General features: G+C 41.3%; 1 protein-coding gene across 1 annotated transcript in view; it reads left to right on the top strand.

Annotated features, from left to right (window-relative positions):
• ALAD (aminolevulinate dehydratase) overlaps nt 1–11,784 on the top strand; it is a 23,728-nt gene that overhangs the window by 8,094 nt on the left and 3,850 nt on the right. The window contains exons 2-8 of the mRNA XM_018559348.1: nt 349–477; nt 560–610; nt 6,148–6,244; nt 6,849–6,984; nt 7,511–7,594; nt 8,079–8,167; nt 9,196–9,251. Coding sequence (XP_018414850.1) covers nt 365–477; nt 560–610; nt 6,148–6,244; nt 6,849–6,984; nt 7,511–7,594; nt 8,079–8,167; nt 9,196–9,251 — 626 coding nt within the window. The 5' untranslated portion in view covers nt 349–364. The remainder of the gene's footprint in view (nt 1–348; nt 478–559; nt 611–6,147; nt 6,245–6,848; nt 6,985–7,510; nt 7,595–8,078; nt 8,168–9,195; nt 9,252–11,784) is intronic.

The following is an 11,784-nucleotide window of genomic DNA, read 5'->3' as shown; positions in this document are numbered from 1 at the left end:
GCAGTTGTTTTTGAGCTATAGTAAAACCCTTTACATATAAATGTCCCTTGCTTATCCCTGCAGGCTGTGGTGAGTAAAGCCAGTCTTGGATTTACTTTTATTGAAAGGCCATGCTGGAAAATTGTTGCAGTACTTGCAGCCAATCATATACCATTATATACTATTATCGTTATTTGATATTCTACAAAACACACTATTGGAAAATCTGAACTGTCAGGGCTCTTGGTGAACATAGTAGTGTTCTTGGGGGACAGCAAAAGAAAGGGAAAATCTGAAAAGTTATATTTGCTGAGATATTGCTTAGTAATTGTATTTATTCTCTGGTTATGATGTTCTCTTCTTATGCAGCCACCGTACTAGCAAGATGGAAGCCAGATCCATACTACACAGTGGATACTTCCATCCAACTCTCCGAGCATGGCAAACATCGCCCACCAGCCTACATGCCCACAATATCATGTACCCCATCTTCATCACGTGAGTAAAACCCACAAGGTCCATGTCTGCCATGTCTCTTTAGTGAGTCAGTCATTGTTAAATTGTACGTTTTGTGTTTCAGGGATGATCCAGAGGGTGTAGAAGTGATTGCCAGTCTGCCAGGACAAGCACGGTGAGGGACATTACTTATGCAGTATCTCTTGCTAGTGTTCAAGGTTTATGATTATTATAATTGTATTTAGATCCATCAATCCTTCCACTTAATTCTGTATCCTCTCTATATTGTAAAGCGTTTTTTGGAGCAAATGTTTTTTTTTTTTTGGACCAGTCATTTAAACAGCATATTGGAAATTAGACAAAAAGGCATTTCTCTGCATTACCAAACCTATATATTAGTAAAAATATCCATTGTTCTAAAATGAGTTTAAAATTCAGCTTTGAATTCCTAGAAGCAGTGTGGATGTTTGACATGATTAGAGACTGGAGAAAGTCTGTTGTTTCCAATAAGACAGACATTATCGGTGAGATCTGAAGATCAACAGGAAGCAGATCTGGCCATAGATGCACTTTTACTTAGTTGCAGAGTTGGGTTAAAACAAACATACATGTCCATCAAGTTTTACCAAAAGGCAAAAATAATTAAAAACTGTGAATCCTCAGACCTGTACGAGATCCAAGCAAAAAAAAAAAAAACCCCTTATGAAAGCATTGTCAAATTTGCTTTAACAGTGAAAAAAATACCTTTTTGTGATTTCCCCCAAAGGCAAATGGATACTCCCAGGGTCAACTCTCTCCACTCTCTCTCCATCATCCTTTTTGTGAACAGGTGCCCAAAACTGTGCTGCATATACCAGAAGAGGTCTTGCTAATGCTTTATACAGGGATACTAATTGATATCTCCCTCTCCCCTATGGGGTTGATTTGCTAAAGGCAAAGAGGTTGTTCACTTTGCAGGCGAGTTTTCCATAAGCTTGGTGAGTGTGGTGCATTTTCACTTTGCAAACAATACCCAATCAAATACATAAAAGTATATCTAAAACCAAAGCTTTTGTTATCTTAATTTTGGATAGAGCGGAGAATTGTTAAAACCTCTGTCATACTTTTATTGCTGTCTGCGATTTTCCCCTTGCTTGGTGTCCCAGAAACAACGGGAAGTGAGGGGAAATCCCTTATTAGATAGTTATTACCAGAACAGGTGTCCCCACTGGAAGATTTCCTCCCACATCAGGACCCACTTTAATATTTTGAATATCTGACTACTTTCTATTTAAACTGACAATGATAGCGCTGACTCCTCTCTCTTCCTGGCACTTCCTGTCCCATGGAGTCTGTGTGGGCGCATGCTGCCTCCCATTGACTTACTTTGTGTCTCTCCTCATTTCACGGCCGAAGATCTGTACTCTGCATCCGCCCGCCCTGTGTTCCTTTGCAGCCACCCAAGATTTTTCAGCTCTTTAACGAGGGGAGCGCGTTCATGTGTTTGCATATATCTACTGTTTGCTAGAAGTAGATATATGCAACAAACCCCGAAGGTTTTAATATCCTTTAATAGCACACAGGCAGTGATAAAGAAAAATTAAGAGGTTGTAACACTTTCTCACTCTATCCAAAACTGAAAAAAATGTCTATAGCTATTTCTTTTATTCTATGTTATACATTGACACCCAGATACCACTCCCTCATTGATTCACTTAGTTGTACTCCCCTATGACGCACCCATGAGACATCTTGTAAAAGCTTTATTTCACTACATAGCTTTTTGTCATCTGGAAACAGAAATGGTACCTTTTTTTTAAAGCTGGATTCACACCTAGGCGACACCAATTCTACGCATTTCACATGCGTCTTTTTTTTAATAGGTTTTTGCGCACATTCATATAAATGGAGGGAAACGTGCAAAAAAAATTGCAATGTGCATTTTTCAAGTGTTTTCTATTGAGTCTATGGGACAAAACGTGCAGAAATCTGCCACAAAGTAGCTCATGTACTATTTTGAGCGAGAGGCGTATTTCTGCTTGCGACAAAACTCACATATGACAATGAGGGCCAAATAAATGAATGGGATTCCTTGGGTGGAGCGTTTTTGTCGCGCTGAATCAGCCGTGAAAATATGCTAGGTGTGAATGGAGCCTTAAATTCCAAACGCTTTATCGTTTCCAAACACGTGGAAATGGATTTGATTGTTTAAAATGATCTTTGGCTCTTTAATAAAAGCTCTGGGTAATTTATTTTCTTAACCCTTCTGGTGGGGCTGCAAGGGTTAAGTGCTCATTTTGGTCTAGGGCTGAAAATAAGAAAATGTATATTCACCTTATCCTCCATGTCAGCCAACTGTGACAGCTCTCCCTAAAGCCTATCTGCTCCTGTACTGCAGCAATGAAATGCAATCCGCGTTCTCACGTCCTATGCACTGAGTATTGGATGTGATGATTTACAGGATCTTAGACTGCTGCAGCGGACGGGAGAGAGACCCCAGGCTAAGAGCATGCTGGCTCGGAGGATTGGGTGAATATCTCTTTGTTATTTTCAGCCCTACACACGAAATGAGCAGTGTATGCTGTTCCCAGTGCAGGGGTAGCCCCACTGCAAGGGTTTATCCATACCCGATACCACCGTGTAGCGCAGCCCATGCTACTATGGATTTTGAATTTCACTTGCAAATTATGAGCATTCATTGGTCATCAGTCAGGTGAACAAGCTGACCATTGAGTGCTCGCAAATTCCTATCAAAATTCAAAATCTATAGCGCAGGGCTGCGCTACATGGCAGCACGGGGTACAGATAGTACATCAGCACTGGCGGAGGGGAAGGCGCATTCACCGGAAAGTAAGTAAAGTGGGACTTTAGTACTTTGTCCCTTCTCTACACCTTCATTTCTGCTGAGTATACTAAGAGAGAGCCACCTCCCTCATTGTCACCGTCACAGATAAGGCCCGAGGAGCCAGCAGCCCTGCTGTTCTACTCTGATACCCAGCCACTGCCCTGATAATGGCCCTTTTCATCTGCTGATCCTGGAATTTGTTTTACTTCTAATTACAGAACTGAACAGTCATTTATTTTTTATAATGTGGGAAGCTACTTTGCATATCAGGACCTGGCACCCTTAACATTTGTATCTTCTCTGTCTGTTGTAGTTTATGTAACGCAAGATAGAGGAAGCTCCTATTTCCTGCTCACATATGACCTGCTGTGGAGGATGTGTGGTTATACACAGGGCCAAATCAATGTTATTTTTTTTTTTAAATGTTTCCCATGGGCATAACTATTGGGGCCCAGTCATACAATGGTGTTGCCGTAAAACGCGTTACAGCGCACTTTGCCACAACATATGGCAATGCACGTTAAATGCGTTGGTGCAGTGCAGAAGCATTGCATTCCTTTAACCAGTTGACATCCGCGGTGTTAAACCCCCTTCCCATCCAGGCCATTTTTCAGTATTCAGCTCTGCAGTACTTTGGCTGACATTTTATTCAGTCATGCAGCGCTGTACTGAAATTAATTTTATACCATTTTTTTTTAGGGACAGATAGGGCTTTCTTTTGGTGGTATTTAATCACACCTGGTGTTTTTCTTTTTTACTATATTAAGGAAAGATTACCGAAATTAAAAAAAAAAAACTGTTTCCCCTATATTAAATGATAAAACACGTCGGGGTCACGTCGGGTAAAAAGACACCAAACATGTCAAGCCTTAAAATTGCGTGCGCGCGCGAAATCTCAAAAAAACGATAATACCCAAAATTGGCCATAGGCGACGCTTTAAAAGCTTTTACCGCTCATCAGTTTAGTGTGATTGGTGGCCCTAAAATGATTGCTCTCACTGCGACGTTCGCGGCGATATTTAACGTGTGTAAAATTGTCGTTTTTGCGCGCTGGTGCACTGGACGCTTATTTACGTTTACATCTGCGTAAACGTGGGGGAGTTAAACATTTTGGGTATATATATATATATTATAGAGGTGAAACTCGAATAATTAGAATATCATGCAAAAGGGGCCCAAACCAAGTACTGAGTACATATGCATGCTTGTACTTTTCAGAGGTCCGATATTGTTCTATGTACAATCCTTGTTTTATTGATTGCATGTAATAATCAACTTTTTTGAGGTTATGGATTTGGGGTTTTCATGAGCTGTAAGCCATAATCATCACAATTATGACAAATCACGGCTTGAATTATCTTGCTTTGCATGTAATGAGTCTATCTCATATATTAGTTTCACCTTTTAAGTTGCATTAGTAAAATAAATGAACTTTCCACGATATTCTAATTATTCGAGTTTCACCTGTATATTTTGCACTTATTGTTATTGCTATTATATAGGGGGATAACAATCCCCCTATATAATAGCAAAGGCACACTGACAGGTCCTCTTTATGGAGACATTAGTGGTCCCTAGGACCCCTAATGTCACCTGTGGACCCCAAAAGAAGCTGATGAAGCAGAGATCTGCTTCATCAGCTTCTTTTCTCTGTCTATAGCAGCCAGATAACTGACAGGTGAATGCGGAAGTGATGTAACACACATCACTTCTGCATTCACAGCCCGGAGGGAGGTCAGCAAGGAGCTGATCTCCCGACCCGATCCCGCGAAAAAACGAGCACATATAGACGATCGGCGGGCTATGGAGCCGCCGATCGTCTATATGTGAAACACCCGGTAATGGTTGTTTGCATTGGTCGGGTCTTCTCTGCCCGTGTGTGCCCGCAAGCAGGAGAAAAAAAATGCCATCTGGAGACGGCAACCCACCAATGCTGCAGTGCTGTCCGTTGTTTTACAACGGGCGGACGGCAAGTGGTTAAATGCCACCCAAATGAATAAGGTGAGCCACCTATTGGATGGGGCCAGCTGGAAAGGAGACTACTACTGGGATAGATGGAGAACATCAGTATAAAAACTTGTATATTATATTAAATAGTCTTCTTTTAGTAGTAGTCTCCTTTCCAGCTGGCCCCATCCAATAGGTGGCTCACCTTATTCAGCAGGTGCTTTTATAAATGACATGCTTTTCAGGTTATGAGAGACTATACAGCATGTAAAGATGAGATTAGTGGTTAGTGCTCAATCTGCTGACTGAATAGAAGATTACATAGTAGCCATATTTATCTCTAGCCAAAACTTTTTTGTGTGGGTTTTTTTTTTTTTTATATAAGATAGGAAAGTTTTTTTAAACCCGCTGTTAGGTTTAAACAACCGTTTGCATTCCTGCTGAGGGGGGGTCACCTTTTCAGTTTGCCCTGATTGCCACTGTCACCATGAAGACCGTGAAGGAAAATCTAAAGGTTTACAGTTGTCACCTAAACAGGAGGTGAGGGGAAATCTTCCAACGTGACAACTGTACAAAAGAGGGGAATTTGCATAAAAAGATCTCCTCTCACTTTTTTTGTCTCTGGTAAAAGAAGTGAAGGGAAACCTCAACTGGACACAGACTGCAATATTTAAAAAACAAAACAAACAAAACTGACAGGTGCCATGGTTAACCATTCCCTATTCTATCCAAAACAGGAAATGTTTGTTTTGAATCTTTAGGTACAGTTGACAATATTTTTTCATTTTTGTGTTTGTTTAATTTTAGAACTGTCCACAGTAAAGAAGATATTTACAAAACCGATCTACACTTCCTTAAAAAGAATATAATAATGTTTAGCATAGTTTTCTGCTGTAGTTACAGTAGGGCTAAGTGTGACCCATATTCTGTGCTATCTGCAGGTATGGAGTGAACAAACTGGAAGCCATGCTGCGCCCTCTGGTGGAAGACGGTCTGAAGTCCATTCTCATCTTCGGTGTCCCCAGCAGAATCACAAAGGTGGGATGATTTGAGAGCATTTAATGTTTAGATAAATAAAACAAATGTTTTGGAGAGTGAGGAAGGATTAGGACCTTTTGATGTTTTTATTTTTGGCTGTGCAATACACTTCCCTAAGGCTAGGTTCACACCTAGGTGATTATCATGTGGATTTAGCCATGCGATATCGTGCAAATCACAGACTCCTATTGAAGTCAATGGGGCCTGTTCACACCTTTTTGCGTTTCGTGGCTGAATCGCCTGTTGCGCAAAAAGGTGCAACAGCTATTTTCAGGTGGTTGTCGCGCGCTTGTGGTCCCATAGACCTCTCTATGCATTAAACTGTGTGATTTTTCACAGCAAAATCGTGCAAAAAAAAAAAAAAGTGCAAAGACAGGCCATCGGCTCAATTGCCTAGGTGTGTACTGGGCCTAATTCTTGTGTAGTTGTCACAGGGACAGGAAGTGAGGGTTAACCTCACCAATTGGGTCATGGGCAGAAATAAAAATCTGATGGTATTTAAAAAAAAAAAAAGAAAATAATTGGCTGGAGTTAGGCTTTCAGTGCACGCTATGTTAGTCATACAGTAGCATGTATTGTACTGACTGGAATCTTGTGTACACAGGATGACCGCGGCTCAGCAGCTGACTTAGATGACACCCCTGCTATCCTGGCTATCCGCAAGATTCGCTCTCTCTTCCCAGACTTGTTGATAGCGTGTGATGTGTGTTTGTGTCCATACACCTCCCATGGGCACTGCGGTAAGCATTCAGGGAATGCAGGCATCCCCTATTTAGAGTGGACCTGTCATTAATATTTAGACATTGGGACATGTGCCACTATTACCATGTCAAAACTTCATCGAAATAGGAATTTTGCATTCAAATTCACCTATGGGTTAGAGCTTAACTGCTTGGTGCCTCTAAATTGTCATTCTGGCATTCATTTCAGGCAGCTGGCTGCACCTATGCTTGCCACAATTCTTATTTACTAACATTTGGATTAGCGTGGTCCAGTACCTCTCACTGTTCCCATTCACAGACATTACAGCATAAGAGGGAGGTTGCATAGCACAGTTGCTGGAATCCTTCTCAGAAGCACTGTAAAAAGCCTGCTGAAATAACCCACAGCAGAGTATATAAAACTCGGGGAAGAGGTAACATGAGTGGACTTTGTGACATCAGCACCATTTCCTGCAAGGGAGTAGCAGATCTCTGATTCGGACTGTTTCATTCACTGTAGCTTCTCTCATTGTGAATTCTAACTGAAGAATATTCTGTATGGCAGGAATCCTGCGGGAAGATGGCAGCATCCAGAACGAGGCCAGCTGCCAGCGCCTAGCGGAAGTGGCTCTGGCTTATGCCCGTGCAGGTACATTTTTTTTTAATGAAATTCCGCTCAATGAGTCAGGGAAACTTATCATATCAAGTATTTGGGAAATGTATATTCTGTATAGATGGTATTCCCTTTTTAACTGTCAGACTTTTTACTGTCGGAGATTTTACTTCCTGTTCCAGAGATACAACAGGAAGTTGGAGGAAATCTTTCCCAAGTGAGGGAAAGTTGTCACCAGCGCAGCAGTCCCATTGGAAGATTTCCCCCCTCCTCTAAAGCTTTGGAATCCCCGTCACTTCCTGTGCTGGAGACGATGATGAGCAGCACAGCTGTTGTCCAATACTGACTTGTTCGTTTTAGATGAAGTTTGACTTAAGAAAAAGCGCAAAGAAAACTTCTGTGTTGGCAACTACTAAATCGATCAATAATCTCCTTGATCATTAAGTACAAAGTCACTTTTTTTCATTCCTCTGGTTCCTTCCACCCCGGTGAAATCTGTTAATGGGCGCTGTTTTGGCAGGTTGTCACATTGTGGCGCCCTCTGATATGATGGATGGCCGGATTGGTGCAATTAAGAACGCATTAATATCCAATGGTCTGGGAAACAAGGTAAGATGATTTCATGTTCTGTAAGCTTATGAAAATTGTGTTTTCTACTATGTTTTGTGTGGTAAATGTTCACGACTGAACTCCAACCACATATAAAAAGCCAGTTTAGTTATGTATTTGTTCATAGAACTAGCACAAATACCTGAATATGACTTGATATCCAGCCTCTGTAATCTTCTGCACAGCAACTCATATGGTGATGATACAGGAGGAGACGGCATAGTGAGTAGAAGGCTTATGTTGTCAGTCTGCTGCTTCTCCCTTCTCAACAATTCACAGGCTGGAGACCAAGCTGTGTATTAAGAGTCTGCCATTGGGGGAAAAAAACTGATGCAGATAAGTGGATATACCTAGACCATAAACCGTCCCTAGTCTTATCAAAACTAAAAAGAATTTTGACTGGGATTTTACACTAAAGAGTCTGTCTTGGGGAGCAAAAACACTATCATACATACCTACAGCAACCTCTCAAACCCTCTTGTCATGACTGAATCCCAGGCAAAGCTTTGGCACTTCCTAATAATGTTAGAGCTGCGCTCCCTTTCCTGCACATTTCTGTTGGCTAGGGATGGTCTATATGTATGTGAGGGTGCAGAGCTGCGCAGCGAGCTCCGGCACTATTAGGAATTTTCACAACTTGCCTGTCTAAAAAAAGCCAGGATTCAACCATGATAGGAGGGTTTTGGAGGCTGCTGCAGTCATGTGCACGTCTAGGTGCTTGTACTTCATACCTGCAGGAACTTTGTTTTTCCCATATACGGTACTTACACATTAGCAAACATTTTAAAATTTGTCACTACATTATAATGTACCATAAACCTGAGAAAACATCCCCATATTGCTGTGGCATTCCAGGTGCTCTGATACATCAACCACGGCTGGATATAGGTAATCATGTCCACTTTGACACATTAGCCAAGCTTAGTGAGCTCCCACCCCAGGCTGGGGGTGAGGACCTGATATGATGCATCTGTTGTATGGCATAGTTTTTGGCAAGGTTCATTATGTCTTCTCTTATTTTACCCCAGGTTTCAGTCATGAGTTACAGTGCCAAGTTTGCCTCCTGTTTTTATGGCCCATTCAGGTAAGCTTGGCTCCATATCTAATGTTTTACAGGTTTCTGTTTTTAAAAGTGCACGTGAGGAGTATGCATTTGTAAGTAGCTAAATCTCTGCGACTTAAAATTGTTGTAATCGTGGAGCCTTTAGTCTAAGACCGGGTTATCCAAACTTCATCCCTCCAGCTGTTGTGGAAATACACATCCTATGAGGCACTGCAAGATTCTGACAGTCACCAGCATGACTACCAGAGGCAGATGCATTATGGGGATTTGTAGATTCACCACAGCTGGAGGGCCAAACTTTGGCTACCCCTGCCCAAATGGATAGCTGTATGTGCTGTTATTCACGTGCATTCTGTCTCTGTGAGATCAGGACCTATAACTGACACTGTGGTAGAGGATAAAACTTGAGTTAAAACAAACCTTTCGTTCATGGAATGCTTGCATTCTATTAGTTATGACATATTTTTTTAAGTGTCCTTTATCAGTACCGAGCTAAAGCAGTAGATGGGGCCATCTCTTTGAGGACCACTCACAGAGCCTCTCTGCAGGGTGGAGATTTAGATCAATACAGATGCCTCTTTTGGTGACCAGTTCCCTTTTAAGGAAAAATATAGTGTATTTCAAGTGCGTACACATTGAAACTACTTTTGTAACATATACCCAAAAGTCATTTTTGGATTGATTTGATGTAATATGTTTAGTCTTTCAAGTTATCAAAACTGTATTTTCTATGCAGATCTGCTCAACCTTCCTTTTAACAACTAACTGTGAGGCATCCTTAGTTCTCACCCTTGCTGAATGACACCCAGACATTGCTGTTTTCATTCAGTCTGAGCACATTTCTCATACATGTGCTGAGAGGGGCAGTAATGCTCAGTCATTGTGCAGTACTAGTAAGTAGGGATGCACCGATATATCGGCCGCCGAAACATACCGGCCGAAAATGACACTTTTGGCTAAATGCTGAAAGTGCTATTTTCCTGCTGATACAGTGGCGTATCCCTGTTTTCTTTCCTCCCCGCTAGGCGCTGCTCTGTGTCCCAGTGGGGAGGAGAGAAAGTGTGACAGCCTGCCAAACGCTGCAGGAGGAGAGCGCTGTGAGCATCTCTCCTCCTACACCGCTCAGCCGCCTATCACAGTCCGGCAGAGTGTTGTGTGGGCGGAGACAGCGCTGTCACAGGAGGCTGAGCTCTCCTCCCTACACCGCTCGATCAGCCTCCTGTGACAGCGTGCCAGACGAGAGCAAGGTACAAACACTCAGTGATCGCTGAGTGTATTGTACATAATTGAGGACTTGGTATGTTTACTATATCCTCCATTATGAATGAATGGCAAGTGATCTACATCCCCTCCTGTTCATTGATAGTTGTAGTTCTAGTAAACCTACTATGTTCTCATGTTATGAATGAACAGGAACACTCCTCCTAGAGGATTCCTGTTCATTGATAACAGGGGACACAGGAAAAGAGATTGAGGACTTTGTGTCCTCAATCTCTTTTTCTATTTTAAAAGGGAAATATCAGGAGTCTGTTTTAGACCCCCAATATTTCCCCGAAGCCCCTAAAAGTAATATAAAAAATAAAAATATTTAATACAAATTAATAAATATAAAAAAATTAAAGTTTATAAAAAATAAATAAAATATTTGAAAAAAGAATTAAAATAAAAGATTTTCGGTAACGGCTTCGGCCTGAAAAAATGTTTTGTTTTCATTTCGGTGCACCTCCTACTAGTAAGCAAGAAGCAGAGCCTGCATATCTAATACCCAAATGTGACGGCTACAGCTACATCCATATATGATTGCAAACTGTGCACGGAAACCTGTTTTTTGTTTAAAAAAAAAAAATAATCTGAGTATATATTGATATATCAGGATTGTGGATGGTGTATGTCACTTAGGTCTCTCACATACACATGTAAAAGAACACAAAAAGCAGCGCCTTCTCCTTGTGTGTTATCATTTATTATGAGAATAATGAAAAGAGATCAAAACTACTCACATTTGCAAAGTTGCAATGAGCGGTGTATGAACAAGGTACTGCAGAGCTAACACGTTTCTGGTAAGATCACCTCCTTTTTCTGAGCTAGGTCCCACATACACATGGGGAGGGGCACAGGGGTTTATGGCTGATATGGGGATAACAAACTTATTTTCTTAGAATATTAACAAATTCTGTTCTGTGTCCTGGATCCCAGAGGTTTTGGGTGGGTAAAGCCTCCATTCCTTGGTCCACATCTTAGCTGGTAGTCAGACCTCATTATCAGTCTCAGCTGTCCACGGGCATAGATAGATAGATAGATAGATCTAGAGACAGATAGATAGATAGATCTAGAGAGAGATAGATAGATCTAGAGAGAGATAGATAGATAGATCTAGAGAGAGATAGATAGATCTAGAGATAGATAGATAGATAGATAGATCTAGAGAGAGATAGATCTAGAGAGAGATAGATCTAGAGAGAGATAGATCTAGAGATAGATAGATAGATAGATCTAGAGATAGATAGATCTAGAGATAGATAGATCTAGAGATAGATAGATCTAGAGATAGATA

The sequence above is a fragment of the Nanorana parkeri genome, unplaced genomic scaffold (assembly GCF_000935625.1).
Source record: "Nanorana parkeri isolate BGI_ZX_2015 unplaced genomic scaffold, ASM93562v1 scaffold389, whole genome shotgun sequence".
In the NCBI taxonomy this organism is placed as follows: domain Eukaryota; kingdom Metazoa; phylum Chordata; class Amphibia; order Anura; family Dicroglossidae; genus Nanorana; species Nanorana parkeri.
Note: the sequence above shows the minus strand (reverse complement) of the source record. Positions and strands in the feature narration are given on the sequence as shown.